A 17,398-nucleotide genomic window follows, 5' to 3' on the forward strand; every position below is an offset into this window, starting at 1 on the left:
GCCATTGCTAAAAGCTGTAGAGCCAGTCGCAACAATGAAGCCGCCCGTTGGACCGCCTGTGGAGGTGAGGCAAGCTCAGCCGCCACCGTCTACAAAGATCACAGGTCGTTTAGTCGATTTGGAACCGTTGACGACTGGACATATCGACGATCTGTATCCGATTATTGGAACCTCCGATCAAGCTGCCCTATGGACATACATTCCAAAGGGGCCATTTCCAGACAAACCCGCCTTTACCGAATTCATGACTATGAACGTGCAGTCGAAAGACCCCTTCTTCTATGCGGTCCTCGATCGTAACACTCAAAAGCCCATTGGCTTCTTCAGTCTCCTTCGCATCGATCGAACCAATCGCGTGATCGAGATAGGCTTCATCGTGTTCTCGCTGCTGCTGCAGCGAACGACTGCAGCAACGGAAGCCGTGTATCTCCTTGCTCGGACTGTCTTCGAGGAGCTCGGCTATCGCAGGTTCGAATGGAAGTGCGATAATCTCAATCAACCGTCTAAGAGGGCGGCGGCTCGGTTTGGGTTCATGGCAGAAGGAGTCTTTCGCCAGCATTTGATTGTGAAGGGGCGGAATCGAGATACAGCTTGGTTCTCTATTCTAGATTCCGAATGGCCTGGCGTGAAGCACGCATTTGAGAGCTGGTTGGACCCAGGCAATTTCGATGCACAGGGAAAGCAGGTGCACTCCCTCGTCGAGCTTCGTCGGTCTGCAGAATTCTAGGGCATCGACAGTCATGGGTCGTGAACGATTGTACATCAGGTTGATAAGTCGGCCATAAAAGGCGGGACGTTTTCGGTGTACATACAAAATTTGGTATCGGGCAACAGTTCAAAACTGTTCTCCAAGCAAGGAAGAATAACCAAACATGAAATTATTTATATGTATGCCCACGGGTATCTTTATCAATGCGAGCTCGATATTTGCAGTCCCAGGAAAGCAAAGTCGAATTTCATATCAGCCGAATCGTTGCTTGGCCAGAGCCTGCAACCATCCGATGGTCTCCTGTTCCTTTTCGCGATATTTTTGTACACGCTCTTCACGTTCCGCGGCGCGAGCTCGCATAATCTCTTCGCGCCGAATCTCTCTTTCATTCTTCTTGCGCTGCTCCCTCTCTTTCTCCCTCTTCAGGGTCGATAGATCATTCTCTCCCATCAACTCTGCATCGGGGGCTGCCTCGGGGGACCCCCCACGCGCATTGGCAAATGCACGATTGGCCGCGGCAGCTTCGCGGCGCTTCTCCAGCTGACGTTCTCGGGTGCCTGGTTCAGCTCGTGGGGCAACTTCATCTTCAAGGTCACGGATTTCTGTGCGGTGTGATCGTAGCTCCGAACGATATTGTCGCCGTGAGCCTTCACGAGCAGCGATTGCATCTTCGAGCGCGGATTCTATTATTTCAGGTAGTCAGCCCATCAATCCCTAGATTCTCCGGAGGCCAAGGCCACTTGACTCGGAAGCACTTACCGCGCTTGAGCTCCAGGTCCTGCATGTTTGGTATTGTCGGTCCCGAATGAGCGACCTGTCTGGTCAATCCCGGGACTGGTAGCGTCGGTCCATATTCTCATCCTCTTCGTCTTCTTTTGCAGCCGCTCCATCAGTGTTGTCTGCGGCAACCGCCGAGTCTTGGTGCTCATACTGTGGCGATCCCCGTTCAATCGGTTCATATGCATATTCGGCGGCACTTTGACGAGCCTTTTCCAGCGTCACTGGATCGTACCATCCCTCGGCAAGTTCGCCATGGTTCCTGGACTATCAGCAATGTCCCATTACATGAGCGATGTAGTCTTCACTCACCACTTTCGAACAAAGCTTTTCCACCGCCCCTTGACCTCCTCTGCAGGTAGCTCCTCTAATATTTTCCCCTTTTGAATATCCAAGTACATCGCAAACATGGGCTCGTAGATCTCCAAATCGCGTCGGGACAGCTCTCGGGCTTCGTAAGGGAGGACTATAGGTTGCGCCGGAGCATCTCTCTGAACTCGGCGTGGGCATCACGGTCTGCTCGTGCCGAACGATTGCCACGATCCCGCTCGTGACGACGGTGGCGATCAGAGCGATGGCGGTCGGATCGGTGAGGGGAACGCGAGCGCGAATGATTGCGATGCCGATGTCGATGGGAATGAGAGTGGGAATGAGAATGGCTATTGTCATGTCGGCTTCGGTGGTGTCGGCGCTCGGAGTTTTCCACTCCCTCCTGCAGGGGTGATGGCCTCTCGTGATTTGGAGAAAGTGCCATTCTCATTAAAAGGTCGTAGTAGTCTGCTGTTTGAGTGGAAGATTTTAGAAGTTGAATGTCTAGAAGAGTCGGAAGTTCGAAACCGGGGCTCCTTATCTTATCGGAGAAGGCAAGTCAACAGTCTTGCGCCTGGGCTTTGCTTTTAAACTATCGCCGACGCTAGAGGGCTTTCGTGCTATGATGGGCGAAATTTGGAAGCAAATACTTCGGTGCGACCATTTATGACTGTGTTCGAATTGGAGTATTACATTTACTGTTGCGCTGAGCCTGAGATGTCTGGAAGCAAACGCCAACGCCATCAATTCCCTCCTCCGTGCGGGGAGTAGCCTTTTCAGTGCTGTGATGATCCAGCCAAGGGTTTCTTGTAGCACACTCACATGGGGCACCGAGAAGAAAAAATTCATAAATACATTCAAGCGAAGAGGTATAGAGTACTAATTGTCAGAGCCCGTCATGGCAGAAATCTAACTGGGCGGCGCGCTCTGCTCAGCATCGGAACTGGCGGGCTGATCAGTTGTTGTGGATGCGTTCGCCTGCGACGAGGCTTTGGACCGATTGGAAGCGGCCATCTGCCAAGCGGGAATGGAGGCAGAACGACCAAGTTTGGCAAGAGGGCTCTCGGCAGCAATCGCGGGCGAGGGCGTGGCGACAGTTGCCGGCTGTGGCTCCTGTTCAGCCGGGGTCACTGTGGCTTGCAGACTGTTGCCGGTGGATGGAGCAGCAGGGGTGGCTTCGCCAGCCGGCTGGGAGGGAGTTGCAGAGGGGAGAGTAGAGCTACTGAGCGTACGGCCAACCGCAGGAGCGGCGCTGTTCCCACCGAGACGGTTACCAAGTAGGACCTTTAAGCTCTTGAGCTCGGACCCAAGCTCCTTAAGTCGGTTCTCGTTGCCCTCCCGAGCGCCTTCAAGAGCCTTGGGGATCGCATCTTTCAATGACTTGACTTCATCACTCATTCGACGGGTGTCATCATCTCTCCGTCGTGACGCATTCTTTAAGTCTGCAACGAGGCTTTCCACATCTTTCAGCGCCGAGTCCAAGCGTTCGGTGCGTGCATCTTCAGCAGCTTTGAGTGCTGCAGTATCCGTCGAAAGCTGTTCGATCAAATCGAATGCACGTGAAAATTGCTCGTCAATATTCTCCTTATCTTTTTCAAGCTGGGGCGGGGTCGGAGGTGCGATCAACGGCGAAATGTAGCGCTAGTAGGTCGAAGTTAGCTGAACCGGGCCTAGATCTAGTACAAGGCGACATCAGAGGTTACCTTGCCAACAAAGTAGAGTCCGTAGCCAACACCCCCCATCACAGTTGCCATGATAAACCAGTCACGCCAGTCTCTCTTGGGTGGCCTTGCGTTCAATTAGCTTTAGATTCATTCGAATCAAAGACTGGGAGACTTGAGCACATACTCGGGAGGCGCTTGCCACTGATTATAAGCGGGGTAGCCATATCCTTGAGGTGGTTGGGATGATGGCCGATACGCAACCTGTTGCGAAGGATAAGTCTGCGCGGGTGCAGATACGGTTCCCGCGGCTGCGGCCGCAGCTGCCGGATCCTCGCCGACTCGTGATAGCGCAAGGTCAACTTCTTCTTGTGTGAGGTTCTTAGACTGAAGAAAAGCAACTCGCTTCTCAATGGGTGACGAGGCTACCGAGGGATCCTGTAAGACTATCGGGTTGTTAGCGCACAAGTTCTCCGCCTGGGTAGGACCGCGGCGATGGGCAATCAATCATACAGGTCACCTAAGGAATGTCTGTTAGCAATCGGCACAGGGTGAACTGGGTATTTGCTGATCAGTGTCTTACCGCTGAGGCGATCAGATCCTCTCGAGGAGCCATGATGTTACAGGCTCTGTCAATGGTAGTGGGAAACGAGAAGATCAGAAAACGCGGAGACGGGAGAAATGGCCCGTCATCGGCATCGGCCGTGGACCTCGGGACATTGAAGAGCGCCAAGCCTCATTTCCCCAGACCGAAAAGGTCTCGTGATTCTTTCTTCCGGGTCGACTATTTTTCCCGCTTCTGGCGACCGCTTTCCGCTTTTGGAAGTGGTCCAGCCTGAGGTCTTGTTTACATCTTCCCGCCCAACTAAGCCCCAAAAAAACAAGCGTTCCCCTCATCCACATGTTTATGCGCCGCGTGCCTGTGATCGAATAATCAATACTCAGCCCACGAACATACTACACTGCGCGGATAACTTCATATTTCTAGCATTGTGCTTGAAGCACTTCCATCGCCATGTCGCAAGATACTGGCCTATTCAGTATCAGACGGCCCCGAGAAGTATGGCGAACGCTTGATGAACTGTTGCGAAGTGAAGACTGTTGCTGAATTTTGGGATACAGACACTCGGGAGTGTACAGAATTACTCTGCGATACCTCAGCCAGCCTCTGCGATCAAGCGCGCCAGCTCGATTGGCTTTAACAACCCGCCTTATACCTCTCAGCATGCCCGCTCCAACTCACTACTCAACTCGACGAGCCGACCGCAGCAGCCTAACTTCACCCGAATGTCGATGGCGGGGCCCGAAGCCGGTTTATCTTCAGTCCGTCGATCTGTGTCGAGCAATATGTTCCACGGCGCAAGCGCTGGGCGACAGAGCTTTGCGCCAGGTCCGCTTTCGTCCAATTCCATGTCGCAGCCAAATTTGCAACGACGCAGCAGTGTCTTTTCGCGACCTTCAATGGGAGGGCCAATGGGTCACCAGTCATTTTTCAACTCAGTCCCAGCTGTAGCGGGGGTGCCGCGAGATCCTCGACCTCTCCGTGACCGATCATTTCAAGCACGCATTGGACAAGAATTGCTGGAATACCTGACACACAACAATTTCGAGTTGGAGATGAAGCATTCATTGGGTCAAAATACCTTACGGTCTCCTACACAGAAGGACTTCAATTACATATTTCAGTTCCTCTATCATCGGATCGATCCAGGCTACAAGTTTCAAAAGTCCATGGACGCAGAAGTACCGCCGATCCTCAAACAGTTGCGTTATCCGTTCGAGAAGGGCATCACCAAATCGCAAATTTCAGCTGTGGGAGGTCAAAACTGGTCCACATTTCTGGGAATGCTGCACTGGCTCATGCAATTAGCGCAATTGATGCAGCGATTCGGCAGTGGCGAGTACGATGAAGCGTGCGCGGAAGCAGGCATTGATGTGACAGGCGATCGCATCATTTTCCGCTTCCTCACGGGAGCCTATCATGATTGGCTCCAAGGCGGCGAAGACGAGGATGACGACACTGCAGAGCAAAGGCTCATTCCACATATCGAAGCCATGTCGCAGGAATTCGCACGTGGAAACGAGAAATTCGTCCAGCAAATGGAGGCTCTAGAAGCGGAAAGTCAGGCGCTTCAAGAGCAAATTCAGGAACTCGAGAAGAATGCGCCAGATATGGCGAAGCTGGATCAGCATTTCCGAATTCTCGAAGATGATACCCGGAAGTTCGAAGACTACAACCAAAACGTAAAGGGCAAAATTGACAAGTATGAGACTCGCATCAAGTTCTTGGAGGCTGAAATTCAGAAAGCCGACGGCGAGCTTCAAACGACGGAGAGTGAGCGTTCTGAACTCCAGGCAAGCGTCGATCGTCAGGGGATTACTATCCAAGACATTGACCGCATGAACACTGAGCGGGAGCGACTGCAGAAGAGCCTTGAGGACAGCATGGCTCGCTTGGAAGAAACCCACGCCCGCGTGATGGAGAAAGAGGCGGAAGCGAGCCAGAAATTGGAAGACTTGGAGCAGATCGTCAAGGCCTACAACACCCTTGGTTACCAGACAAGCTTGATTCCCTCTTCTGCCGAAAACGCCAAGGGCCTGGACTTTGAACTGACGCTCAATGTCAACGAGAACAATTTCTCCGCCAGCCAAATTGGAAATGCTCCTTCGCGAATTTCATCAGAGGGCGACCGCCTTCTGGCTGAGCCCTATACGGGCTACCACCCAGCTCATCTGCTGAACCTGGACCTTCGGGGCTCCATCCGAAATAGTCTTCAATCGCTGCGCAAGGAAATCAACGAGCGGCGAAAGAAGGCAATCGACGATGACCTTGATCGCCGCAATCTACTCGACAATATCAAGGAGGCAATGGACGAAAAACGAAGTGAAGTTGAAGCTTTGGAACACCGGCGTCGGGCAGCGGAAGAGGAGTTTGAACGCACCAAGGAAATCACCACCACGCAGAAGACCGCGTCGGATGCACAGATCGAGAAGATGGAAAAAGAACTCGCAAAGATGCGGGCCACGCTGAGTGACAGCGTGCAGTTGATGGAACAGCGCGAGATGAACACCAACATCGAATATGAACAGTTAACGCTCCGCGCCAATGCTCTACGAGAAGAACTTCACACCAATGTCGAAACCATGCTCAATGATGTCATTCGATTCAAGGTGCACGTCCAAAAGGGATTGGAGGACTACGAAAGCTTCGTGGTCGACGAAGTTGAACAGGAGCTGGGTGGAGAGTTGTCTGCAGACGAGGAGGAAGAGCTGTAAAGTCTCTGTGATGGGTTGGAGGTTTTCGCTCCTTGTGAATTTTTGATGAATTGATGACGAGTCTTTGGCGTCGGATGGGCATTTGCTTGATTCAGCGATCATTTTTATTCTTGATATGCCCCCGAGGCTCTTTTGTTTTTTTTCTGTTTGGTCATGTATCATACCCCTCGCACAAACTGCATGTTTTTTTTTCAGTACTCACAGTCCATTGCTCTGCTGCATTGAACACAAAGACATGATGTCTAAGCACATTCTCTTGGTATCTGACTACACTCCCGCAGTAGTCGATCTTCACGAGTCCAGGTGAACGCCCGCTTGGTCAAAGGTGCGTCTGGAATTCATTGAATATCGAGTGGCCGATATGGATGTCAAACAAAGAATGACTCGCTTCCCTGGAAGAAACTCAAAACCAGCGGTATCGTTTTGTGAACCAACGGGGCTTCGACTGAGCAGGGCAGACGACGTTGACATCTTTTGGTAAAACGACTCGTTCAGGCAAGGTCGACGCCTGAGGTCATGAATTGCTGTCCATCGGCCGGCAGTTGAGTCCATTTGAACAGTTCTTCGTTCATTGCAGTAGGAGTGTTTGATGTCATCCATACCGTGAAGGGTACCTCAAGAGTGTGGCTCGTTCATGAGTCAGGTGCCATACAGGTCAGGCGACTGGCCAAGAGCCCTTGGCCAGAGCAGCCGCGTACACTTACCGGGTCCTTGGGCTTCATGTCAAAATCCAAGCGTCTCTGGTCCTGAAACACAATGCCGAGGGTCCTCCACTGTTAGTTTCAGCTTGAGTCATGCTGCCAAGCCAACCGACAGGGAACGGGCGAGCGAGCACAGGAAGGGGTCTGGTCCGTAAAAACAACATCGGGGCTTCTTTGGGCCCGTTTCATACGAACCAACACCACGAATCATCGAACCGCGCGGCGCCTAGGTTGACGCCACATCCAGATACTGGTGTAGATTGTGACCCAGCACATGGGGTTCTTTGTTCGAGTATCTCTGCTCCTCTATGCCAGTTGCACCGTCTTATCTACGGAGATTAATCAAAGTCTAACACCGGCATCGAATCGAATGAAACCAAATCATACTAATGCTCTTTGGCAGGGACTGCCACCGAATGATCTGGAGTCGATTGATGGGGGAACCCAATCGCGCTCTTCCTAAACATCGACAGCTGCCGAACAATGTAGCTGGTCTTGATGTTTGCTTCCCTCTCTCGGACATCACCGACGATCCAGACAGTCCTGGCTATGGCACTTTCTGAAACCACTTGCACGCCTTGTTGAGTCAGGATCAACATGGAGGGTTTGGCCACGGGGGTTCAGTGACCCTTGCAAGTGAGAAACTACATAAGTCCCCGGGAAGCAGCTTGAAAACCATCTGTGGATCACAGTGCTGTGCGCTTTCGTTTCCTTTTACCGATTTTCTCGAGGTCCATAGTCATTGATTGATTCGATCAACCATTCTTTCAAAGATCAATCTCTGTCGTTCTCTTTCTATCGCCATCATGAAGTTCAACGTTCCTTTCGGTCTGGCTACCGCAATCATTCTGGCCCCTGCTGCGCTTGCTCAAGATCCGGTAAGACAACATAGTCTCGCTACTTTCCGTATGCGAAAAAGATGCCCTGCTGACGCGCTGAACCGCTACGGCAGTTTGAGGTTCCGCATGGTGCTATTCCTACCTACACGCCTCCGGCTTCCGCTACCACCTCGAGCAGCACAATCGGCGGTACTCAGCCCTCCAGTATTTACCCTTCTACCACCCCTAGCATTGCGGTGCCAGGTGGTGGTTTTGGCCACGGAGGATATACCTCTTCTAGTGCATATCCCTCCATGAGTGCTCACCCGAGTGGTGGCTTCGGTCACCATGGCCACCATGGCCATCATGGTTACGGTGGCTTTCCTCCTGGAGGCTTTGGAGGCTTCGGTCCCGGTGGCCACGGTGGCCGTGGTGGCCATGCCAATGCTCCTCCTTCTGCACGTTCTGTTGGCACAGTCGAAGCCCTCGGTCGGGGTGGCTATAATAGCGCTCCTTCTGAAATTGATGAAGAATTATTCGTTGGTTCCGACGCTCAGAAGCCAGGTGACTCGGCTGAAAGTACGGAGCAATTCAAGCGTCTGCATGCCCGCCAGGTTCGGCCTTTCCAGGCCTGAAAGGTGGATCTGATTCCTGAGATGTGAAACTCGGATGAAATTTTTACGACCGGGCATGAAGTAAACTAGTGTTTGGCCGCTGGCTCGGTCATACGGTCGAGATCTTCTGCAGAGCTTCCAATGCAAACAATATGAGCGTTCTTTTTGCTCATTTTAGCCTCGAGCGGTTTAAAGTCGCTCACCAAGCTTCGCCATACACTGTCACTCTTTTTTAGCGAGTAAGCACCTCTAGCATTTTATAGGCATGAGGTTTAGGTTTCCGACAATATAATCCGTTCTCAAACGTCTTGCAAGCTTATCGTGTCGATGTCGAGATGTATACTACTGTAAGGAGGAGTAAAAATAGTGGCTCTGATTGGCACCAGGTTGGACCTACCTCACCGCTGAGTCAGCACGTCGGATCCGCGGGTGACCAAAATTCCTGGAAAGCTTCGTGACTCTCTTTTTGCTTCAGTGACGTTTCCTCCCAGATCGCAGCAAGGAAAGGTCGTGTGATCCAGTCGCGGCTGAAAACTGTCGTGCGTCTTAGTGGTGAGAATTCTACGAGATGTGGATATCGTGATCGGCTTCGAAATGCGCTTTCAACCTTCACCTCCCTCGAGACCTTGTTTCCTCCGCAGGTGCCTTGCCCGAGGCTGATCGCCGTGCCATGAGAAGGTGCTTGCGCTCCGGCCAGCTTCTGCGAGTTGGTCGTGTACCAATCCTTCCTCGGTCAGCTGTGACCTCACTCTCGGTACCTCGAAGTCAGCACCGCTTCACCTCAACGGTGGACCGGAGAACGCTCACAGATGATGAATATCAACTTCTTTATTCCTACAACGGGCCTCCGTCCGTCCCCCTCGATTCCTCTGAGAAAGTTGTCTGTGCCAATTGGGTACCTGTATTGCAGAAATGTGCTCTGCCGCGCCCCCGAAACCGCAAACCCATATAGTCCACGTCAAACCCAAACAGCAGGTCAAACCGCTCTTCGAACACGAAAAGGAGCTTCGAAGGTCACATGCGCTGATGGGATATCTGTGGCTGGCGAGGACAAATTTTGATCTGGATCTATTGGGTCACATTGGATTCGAGCTGCAGCAGTGGCCTACGGTTCATGGTTACCTGACTCAACTTGTGGATGCTTTTGAGACCCTTATTCCGTATATGGCCTCACGTAATTCCTTTGAAGGCTTCAATTGGGCTGTCGGGGGCTTGTCTTTAGATGAGCTCACTGCCAGGGATTTCAAAAGACCTTCTGACTCGATGAAACCCAATCCGCCGGCCGACATAGTACCCTTGGATCTTCTAACCCAACGGCCTATTGCGCGGGATTTGGCGGACCGATTCCTGGGAGAGGTTTTGCTAAATCTCGGGATGCTTGTGCTCAGAGCTGCTGATTCTTCGAGACAAGAAGCCAACCTGGCAATGTCCCAGACTTTTCGGATCCTTGCGCGCTTGCACCACCTGGGCTTGATTTCCGACAGGGTGTACCAATATCCGCGAAATGATCCAAGTCAAGTCTCCTTCAGACCTCCCGGGCTCAATTTGCTATCGAGCCACATCATGAGCGTTCTGTCAGATGCTGCGTGGCTTGAGCATGAGGCTGCTCTTGCAATCGCTGCCAAAGAAGCGGGTGAAGAACCTCCTTTTCTCCCTTTCAAGGTCGGCGTTCGTGAGCTCGGTCCCGAGGTTTGGTTTGAACTCATTCTTTGGTGCTGCGTTGAGCATGGTTTTACGAAACAAGGTGCCTGGCTTGTCAAGGAAATGAACAAACGGACGGGAGACCAAGTATGGAAGATTGAGAGCTGGTCGCCGCTCGTTCGGGACCTTGATATTGTGCGAGAGACCAATATCAGCACTGAATCAGCCTGGCGGCGTCCTGGCGACACTCATACGCCGAAGACTTCCAAACGATCTGACAAGCCCCCTTTTCACGGCCTTGGCAAGAGGACCATCAGTGCAGAAGTAGTCGCAAGTCTACGCAGCGGCTTGGTCAACAAGGCGTACAACGGCGTGGGCTTCCACGGCGCAACTCCATCAGATATATTGCAAGCCTCTGCGCCTCTGAATGATTTGCTGGAGCCCGCCATTACTCCAGATGATCTCCGACCAACAAAGAAGGCCACTAACTGGCACCTGATTAGAGTTCTTGAGTCGGGATGCTTGCAACCCAGTGAGGACCCTACTCTTTTTGAACGTCTGTTACGCTCGACCCAACATGTTGTTCCACCTTGGGCAGGGTATGGCGTCGCGTCTGATCAAAAGCTGAGTGATGTGACGAGGGCGCAACTCTACGATGAAACCGCGGCCATAACCGGTCTTGTGGAACTTAATGTAAAAGCTTACGCCACCAAACGTCAAGCGGGTCGCGCTTTCTACCAGTATGCCTGGCTGCAAAATATTGTCGATGCAAGCAAAGCCTATCACATCCGAGCCTTCTTCGAGCAACTCAGCCTTTCCAGCTCCGAAAAACTTCCTTTTTTCGACTCTCGGCGGTTTGATGCGCACGAACGTGATACATCATCTCTGCCGCAGGTATCGAATGTCACCCTCGCAGAGCTTCTAGACCTGGCCGCCGCGAATCGTGCTTACGATTTCGGCAACTGGTTACTTTTCAACGATGGTATTGACGGGCCTGCGATTCCAGCTTCCGTCTATGGCGATCAGGTCATCGCCCCATCGATCCTTCGTTTTGCCTCTGCATCTGGAAACAACGAGCTTTGTGAAAAAGTCATCGCGTCACTCAGTATGCCGCTCTCTGTCAATATGTTAAAGGCGCTGGTCAACTCATACATCGATATGGAGAATTGGGATCGCGCCATCGTGACCCTGGAATACCTCCGTGACTACAGATTGAAGTCGTGGGGCTTCAGCAACCTCACTGCGTTAGCAGCGAAAATAATTCGACTAGATGCCTCAATAAACCATCAAACGTCGAAGGGAGCATCTGTGGACGAGGAACTTATTCAGAGCCTGGAGCGCGCAAATGACCTATTTCTCCGTTTCTATCGCATGGAGTTCAACACGCCTCCCAGTAAAAATCGTCGCGTCACGGTCTTCCAACAAAACGTCCTCGTCCGATTACTCTCGGTCTTCCGAACTCTCCCCGGTCATATATCACGACTCGCCAAACAAGCCGACCTCAAAGTGCCCACGCCGAGCCACCTGAAGCTCAAGTACATCCCCGCCGTCTCCTTTCACAGTATTTTGGCTGCCGTGGTGGACACCCACGGTAGCACGTTTGGATTGAAAATGTGGTTCAGATGGTGTATTCACCGTCCGCCGCCGGACCGTGTTCGTCAGCGTGAGGGTGGTCTTACTCGCTTACCTGCTCGCAAGGAACTGACGTGGCTTCAAGGTGACCCAACTTTTAGCCCGTCGTGGCTCGAACATACTCAAAAACGAGCCGTGATCCCCAACTACAACACCATCCGCATCATCGCGCACGCTGCAATGCGTGAATTTGAAATGGAGCAACACCCAGAGAAACTCCAATCCGACCCGGCATCCTCATCTCTCCCCATCCCTCGTCACCAGGAACTCCCCTTCTTCGCCCGTGGTCGCGTCTATAAACCCCTCATCTCTCGCTTGGAATTCAACGGTCTGCCCGCTACCGGTGGCAAGCCCCCCGAGACTCCCGCCGAGGCCTCTCTCGACTTTGCCGTGTGGATGTTCCTCCGCCAAGGCATGTCGCAGGATCAGATCGACTTGGAAATCCCAGGCTACATAGCCCGAATGTGCAACCGTGGCGTCTTTCATAACCCAGAAAAAAGACTCCGAGACCGGATCTGTGAAATCCAGCAAGATCCATTCATGAAATCAGGTCCCTCATGGAAAGTGAATCATCACAAACCTGCCGTGTCGGACCGTGAGGAAACTACACAACCCTCATCCATGAAAGCCTCAGAACCTTGACTCAACTTTGGCGTGTACATTATGTGAATGTCTTTATTTCTTTTTCTATCCCCTGTTCTCTATGATTGTAATATAAGATGATATCCAAAGATAAAAGGCGTTATGGACTGAAGAAATGAAGACTCCTTACCTATCTATCCTGACTGGAATCCAAAAAACCAATTCGAAATGATAACTCTCCATGACAAGTCGAAGCATGGCATCGTTGTAGAATTTCAATGGGGAAATGGAATGGACTCTCCAAAGGATTGCTCGCAAATGCATGTAACCCAATCTGGACCGACCCTACATTTGTGTGACATGGATACATCCAGAGTACACCTATATCGAGAATACACGGAATCACCTACATGTTGAGGGGGGGGGGGGGGAGGTGGAATTTCACACGCCCTGTCACCGGGCATCCACCCATCCCCTCGACAATAGGATTGATCAAGGAGCAATTACAGCAAGTCACGTCTATGGAAAAAAAACTGATCTGTGATTCTTAAGGGCCAGTGAGCAAATCCGTAGATTGGTAGTCAATATACACGACAAAGGGGACGCCGCCGCCGCCTCCACCGAGGAGCCGCTTCATTTGTAGAAATAGAATATAAACAAGGTAAAGGCTGGTCAGCATAATGCCGTCGATACATGAATAGGTCGAAGAAAACAAGCAGCAGGGATGACATAGAGCTGTTGGGAGGGGGGGGGGGCAGACAGAGCGGAGTGTGCCTGAATTACCCTGAAGTCGAAATCAGGTTGCAAGACACGCACGCCGGGTCCTGCACTCAGATTGGGTAAAATGAGCAGTGACTTTACCGTTCCCTCTGACCTGCCAAACTGTCTTTCTTGAGGAGGTATTGCGAATTCCCAAAAGCATAAAACGAAAGATGCAGAAGATCGAGTGTTGTAGCAATATGGAATAGCGGGAAGCGGAGGAAAGCCAGCACCAGAAACTAAGAAGAGTGTTTGATGTGAAGGATAGGTATCCCGCAGATCCAGTCTGGTCCGAGCGATTAGACAATATGTCGACGGAAGATGATCGCGCAGATTATCATTAGCACACGAAAACGAGTTTCAATTTGTTCCCGACCCAAAAGAAGAGTGATTGAATAATTCATAGGCAATCAAAGGACCGCAAAGGGGTTCCAGGAGGCAATGTTCCTCCAAGAGAATCTTGCTGGGTGCGAGCAACATGGCATTTGGGTGAACTTGAGCACAAGCGAATGAGAACCTCTGAGCGGTCTCCAGGTGTTTCGAACGAATCCGTCGGTAATTTGATTTAGGGGTTGAAGGATAAAGGAGGTCCACAACAATGAGACAGGCGTGACCGAAGATAGCCTATAGTAACACGAGATAGATGTGTTGGAAGAATAGTGTCTTTTGCTCATGTTCTTTGCGGCTCGCAACTGGGAACCCTAACCCCTTATCTGTTGAGTCACTTTCGTTTTTGACCCGCAGCCTCTCCGAAGCATCAATTCGGATCCCAGTGCCCATCTTCATTGGGGTGAGGGAAGAATGAACGGATGAATTCGCCGCTGATCGGATCGTACGGGAAAAAGAGATCCTCCGCGACGGATCCTCCGGCATTCGAATTCATCATTTCATAATTTGGCATGTTGGAGAATATCGAGAAGGCAGAGTTGGTGTAATGGGGATCCCCAAGATTCAGATCCTGGTTCGGATTCGAACCAGAGACGGGGTTGGCCGCCGCTGAGGAATCTAGATTAGCACCCCAGAAATCATTCGATCCTTCGGCGTGGTGTTGCTCCAAATACTGGGGTTCGGAGATGTTGAGATCAGACGAGGTGATGGGATGGTGTGCATGAGAGGGTATGTCGCTGACGTCGAGCTTCATACCAGCGGCGAGACGCCGCAAGCCTGTGTCGCATAATTGCCAGGCACGGCGTGAGGCCACGCTGTGCTCGGACATCGAGTAAAGCCAACGAACAGCTTTTTTAGACAAAGCGAAGAACTGCTGCTCGGACTCTGGCATATGGACACAGCCAAAAGACAACTCCAGGAGCAGGACTGTGGTGGTCTGCATCAAATAGTGCAGGATACACCACCACGGGGCAATCTCGTATAGCTGTATCGCATTTGGCTCATCTGGGATCAGATCCAGCATACGCTCAGCCGACTCCAGTGCCAGCACGGCCATCTCGTGGCTGAAACTCGTCTTCTCTGGGGTGGTCTTCCTCGCATCGCGTCGGCAGAGACAGGGACGACCGAGGGTGATACGGGCGCTGTAGTAATGAAACGCAAGTGCAAGTTTGGATCGAAGGAGGTCTGAGCTTTCGTCCTCCTTGCGTGTAAAGTCGAGATAAGCCGGAAGACTGTGGAACCACCGATCAATGTGAGTGCGCAATTCGCCTATCCGGCCCTCGATCTGCCTCCAGGGAACCATGGCGCAGTCTACAGAGTAGACTTTGTTCACGATATCCTGGGAGATGACCGCCAAGTCACAATAGTACAAGTAAGAGAGGCCTGGATTGAAAGGGAGACTCTTGACCCATGTGTTTTGGTTTGTGCGAGGTGTGTGGGCAGGGTTCTTGCTGTTGGCTGCATTGATTGGCATGTGCCTTACCCAAGCACTGGCCATGACTTCGTTGATACGCTCGTCCCGCAATTGAGAGTTGTTGACAATCTCAGCGGCCGCAGCTTCCTGCAGCTGCTCCTCTTCGAAAGGAACCGGGAGCGGCGTGGTGCAGACACCATCGAGAATACATGTTGCCCGACCGGTCATGATCCCAAGCATGTGCTCAAAGGTGTACAGGCACCACCAAACCCGATATCGAGCCTCTTTGGAAATATTAGGCGTCGTGGGACTGCTGTTCTTCATGTTGATACCCAGTGTGACGGCAGAGCGGACAGCCAGGGCTGAAATGCGCCATGCCCGGTTAATCTGGTCGGAGGCCAGCAGGTAAAAGGCAATAAGACCCTCGACCTGCACCTGTTGGAGGTCCGGGTGACTGAAAAGCACGTCTCCATTCATGCTCAGTATCCTCGCTCGAGTCAAGTAGACCAGATGGTCGCGTTCCTCCCCCTGCCACGGCGCTTCTAGTAGATGGGCGTGTTTCGCAGCAATGGCGAAAATCATATTCAGAATGGCAAGCCATTTATCTCCAGGCTGCGCATTGCTATCAAAGAATGTCCGGTACTGCGCTGTGAATAAGGGTCGATTGATGATCGGGAAGAATGGATGGACTGTTCTGAGATAGTCTTCAAACAATTGGTCGGCCAGTGGTCGGGATGGCATGGCGTAAAGTTCCACCGGTCCAGGCGCAGAGATATCAAGGTCGTCCAAATGATAGCTCACGGCATGAAGAGCCAGGTCATCGTCCTGTCTCTTGCTCTGACCTGGCTCCAGGGACCCCGGCAATCCCCTGGCTCGATTCTCAGCTTCCCGTTGAAGTCGTTGCATCCACGTGATTTCTGAGTTCTTCCCCATGAACCCAGTCGCCCGGGAGCTTTCATTCCGATTCAAATCTTCCTCGACTCGATCAATTGCTTCGAGCGAGCCGATGGACGAGGGTGACGTGACTTCTTCCATGTCTTCCTCAACAACTTCATCGTTTGGTGTGACTGAATGCGACTGGTTGCTGTTGCTGTTGGAGGAGGCCTCGGGTTCCGTAACATGCTTGAAAATCCAAAGGAGTTAGTTGCGTGTTGGGAGTTTTTATCTGGCAGGAAGACGCACCTTGTCCAGCAGACTTTTGATACGTTCTGCGGTACGCCCTTCTACAACATGGCCAAGTTCTTTGAGAAGGTTTTCATAGTCGTGCGCCTTTTCAGAGAGATTGTCGACTTGTCTTCATGACGACCATCGAGTTAGCAGCCAGAGAATCAATCGAGACAAAGCGGCGAATCTGATTATCATGATGACCCCACTCGAAGCACCGACAGAAGCGCTTTTCAAGAGAGCAGCGACGTATTCTTGTTCTTTCGCCTTTTTTGTAAAGAAAAGAAAAAGAAAGAAAAAGAAAAAAAAGATCTCATGAAGAAGAATAGAAAAGCTCACCTCTTCGTTCTTTCTTTCCATCCGACAGGATAATGACATGTCACTCGCAATTCCCGACATTGGCGACAGACTGGTGTATCACCACTGCATTTTGTTTTTCGCGCACGACATGACTCGCAGGCCCGTGGAACTCGACGATTATACCGAGGGGCGATTCCCGCGCGAGATCGAGGGATGGCGACTTTGGCTTGGTTCCTTGAGCCCTGGGAATCTGCAACGGAGGCGGGATTGGATGGTGGCGGAGGTTTTCTCTCGGCGTCGGCTTTGGTATTTAGGGCGCCATTTGTAGGAGTGATATGATTGCCCGATAGATTCTGAGGCATCATGGTCATTTTCGCGACAGGGTGTTCCCTTTCCTGCCGGGGGACAGAGGAGGGAGATATTGTTGGGAGTCGTTGTTATCACCACGGGTGGTAAAAGCGGAGGGGCACGGGTATCTCGTGAGGGGGATATTCAGAATTCGTCGCAAAGGGAAAAAAAATAATAAAAAAGAAGTGAAAGAAGAAGAAGATGGCACCCTTTGCCTTGGCGTGATCGGCAGAAGGTGACCGGGGTGGTCTAGCGTACGTGAATATCCATACAGATTCGACTGCAGAAGATCAGATCTTCCCAGTC

General features: G+C 51.8%; 8 protein-coding genes across 8 annotated transcripts; 4 read left to right on the forward strand and 4 right to left on the reverse strand.

Annotated features, from left to right (window-relative positions):
* Positions 1-34: 34 nt before the first annotated feature.
* On the forward strand, positions 35-727 carry POX_b03215 (uncharacterized protein; the record flags this gene model as incomplete). The annotated part of the gene is made up of 1 exon (XM_050112116.1): positions 35-727. One exon carries the CDS (start codon positions 35-37, stop codon positions 725-727), a length of 693 nt encoding a protein of 230 aa, XP_049972462.1.
* A 234-nt stretch (positions 728-961) lies between these two features.
* POX_b03216 (uncharacterized protein) lies at positions 962-1,493 on the reverse strand (the record flags this gene model as incomplete). The annotated part of the gene is made up of 2 exons (XM_050112117.1): positions 962-1,392; positions 1,469-1,493. The coding sequence occupies 2 exons, from the start codon at positions 1,491-1,493 to the stop codon at positions 962-964; spliced, it is 456 nt and encodes a 151-aa protein (XP_049972463.1).
* A 38-nt stretch (positions 1,494-1,531) lies between these two features.
* POX_b03217 (uncharacterized protein) lies at positions 1,532-2,155 on the reverse strand (the record flags this gene model as incomplete). Its single annotated transcript, XM_050112118.1, has 3 exons — positions 1,532-1,748; positions 1,799-1,977; positions 2,018-2,155. The coding sequence occupies 3 exons, from the start codon at positions 2,153-2,155 to the stop codon at positions 1,532-1,534; spliced, it is 534 nt and encodes a 177-aa protein (XP_049972464.1).
* A 549-nt stretch (positions 2,156-2,704) lies between these two features.
* POX_b03218 (uncharacterized protein) lies at positions 2,705-4,072 on the reverse strand (the record flags this gene model as incomplete). The annotated part of the gene is made up of 5 exons (XM_050112119.1): positions 2,705-3,436; positions 3,499-3,583; positions 3,644-3,902; positions 3,970-3,976; positions 4,040-4,072. 5 exons carry the CDS (start codon positions 4,070-4,072, stop codon positions 2,705-2,707), a joined length of 1,116 nt encoding a protein of 371 aa, XP_049972465.1.
* Positions 4,073-4,471: 399 nt separating this feature from the next.
* On the forward strand, positions 4,472-6,732 carry POX_b03219 (putative kinetochore protein ndc80; the record flags this gene model as incomplete). The annotated part of the gene is made up of 2 exons (XM_050112120.1): positions 4,472-4,516; positions 4,579-6,732. The coding sequence occupies 2 exons, from the start codon at positions 4,472-4,474 to the stop codon at positions 6,730-6,732; spliced, it is 2,199 nt and encodes a 732-aa protein (XP_049972466.1).
* Positions 6,733-8,239: 1,507 nt separating this feature from the next.
* POX_b03220 (uncharacterized protein) lies at positions 8,240-8,886 on the forward strand (the record flags this gene model as incomplete). Its single annotated transcript, XM_050112121.1, has 2 exons — positions 8,240-8,311; positions 8,386-8,886. The coding sequence occupies 2 exons, from the start codon at positions 8,240-8,242 to the stop codon at positions 8,884-8,886; spliced, it is 573 nt and encodes a 190-aa protein (XP_049972467.1).
* Positions 8,887-9,777: 891 nt separating this feature from the next.
* Positions 9,778-12,780, forward strand: POX_b03221 (uncharacterized protein; the record flags this gene model as incomplete). Its single annotated transcript, XM_050112122.1, has 1 exon — positions 9,778-12,780. One exon carries the CDS (start codon positions 9,778-9,780, stop codon positions 12,778-12,780), a length of 3,003 nt encoding a protein of 1,000 aa, XP_049972468.1.
* A 1,456-nt stretch (positions 12,781-14,236) lies between these two features.
* POX_b03222 (uncharacterized protein) lies at positions 14,237-17,115 on the reverse strand (the record flags this gene model as incomplete). The annotated part of the gene is made up of 3 exons (XM_050112123.1): positions 14,237-16,402; positions 16,463-16,574; positions 16,928-17,115. The coding sequence occupies 3 exons, from the start codon at positions 17,113-17,115 to the stop codon at positions 14,237-14,239; spliced, it is 2,466 nt and encodes an 821-aa protein (XP_049972469.1).
* Positions 17,116-17,398: the final 283 nt, after the last annotated feature.

This window comes from Penicillium oxalicum, chromosome II (genome assembly GCF_001723175.1).
Source record: "Penicillium oxalicum strain HP7-1 chromosome II, whole genome shotgun sequence".
NCBI classification, from domain to species: Eukaryota; Fungi; Ascomycota; class Eurotiomycetes; order Eurotiales; family Aspergillaceae; genus Penicillium; species Penicillium oxalicum.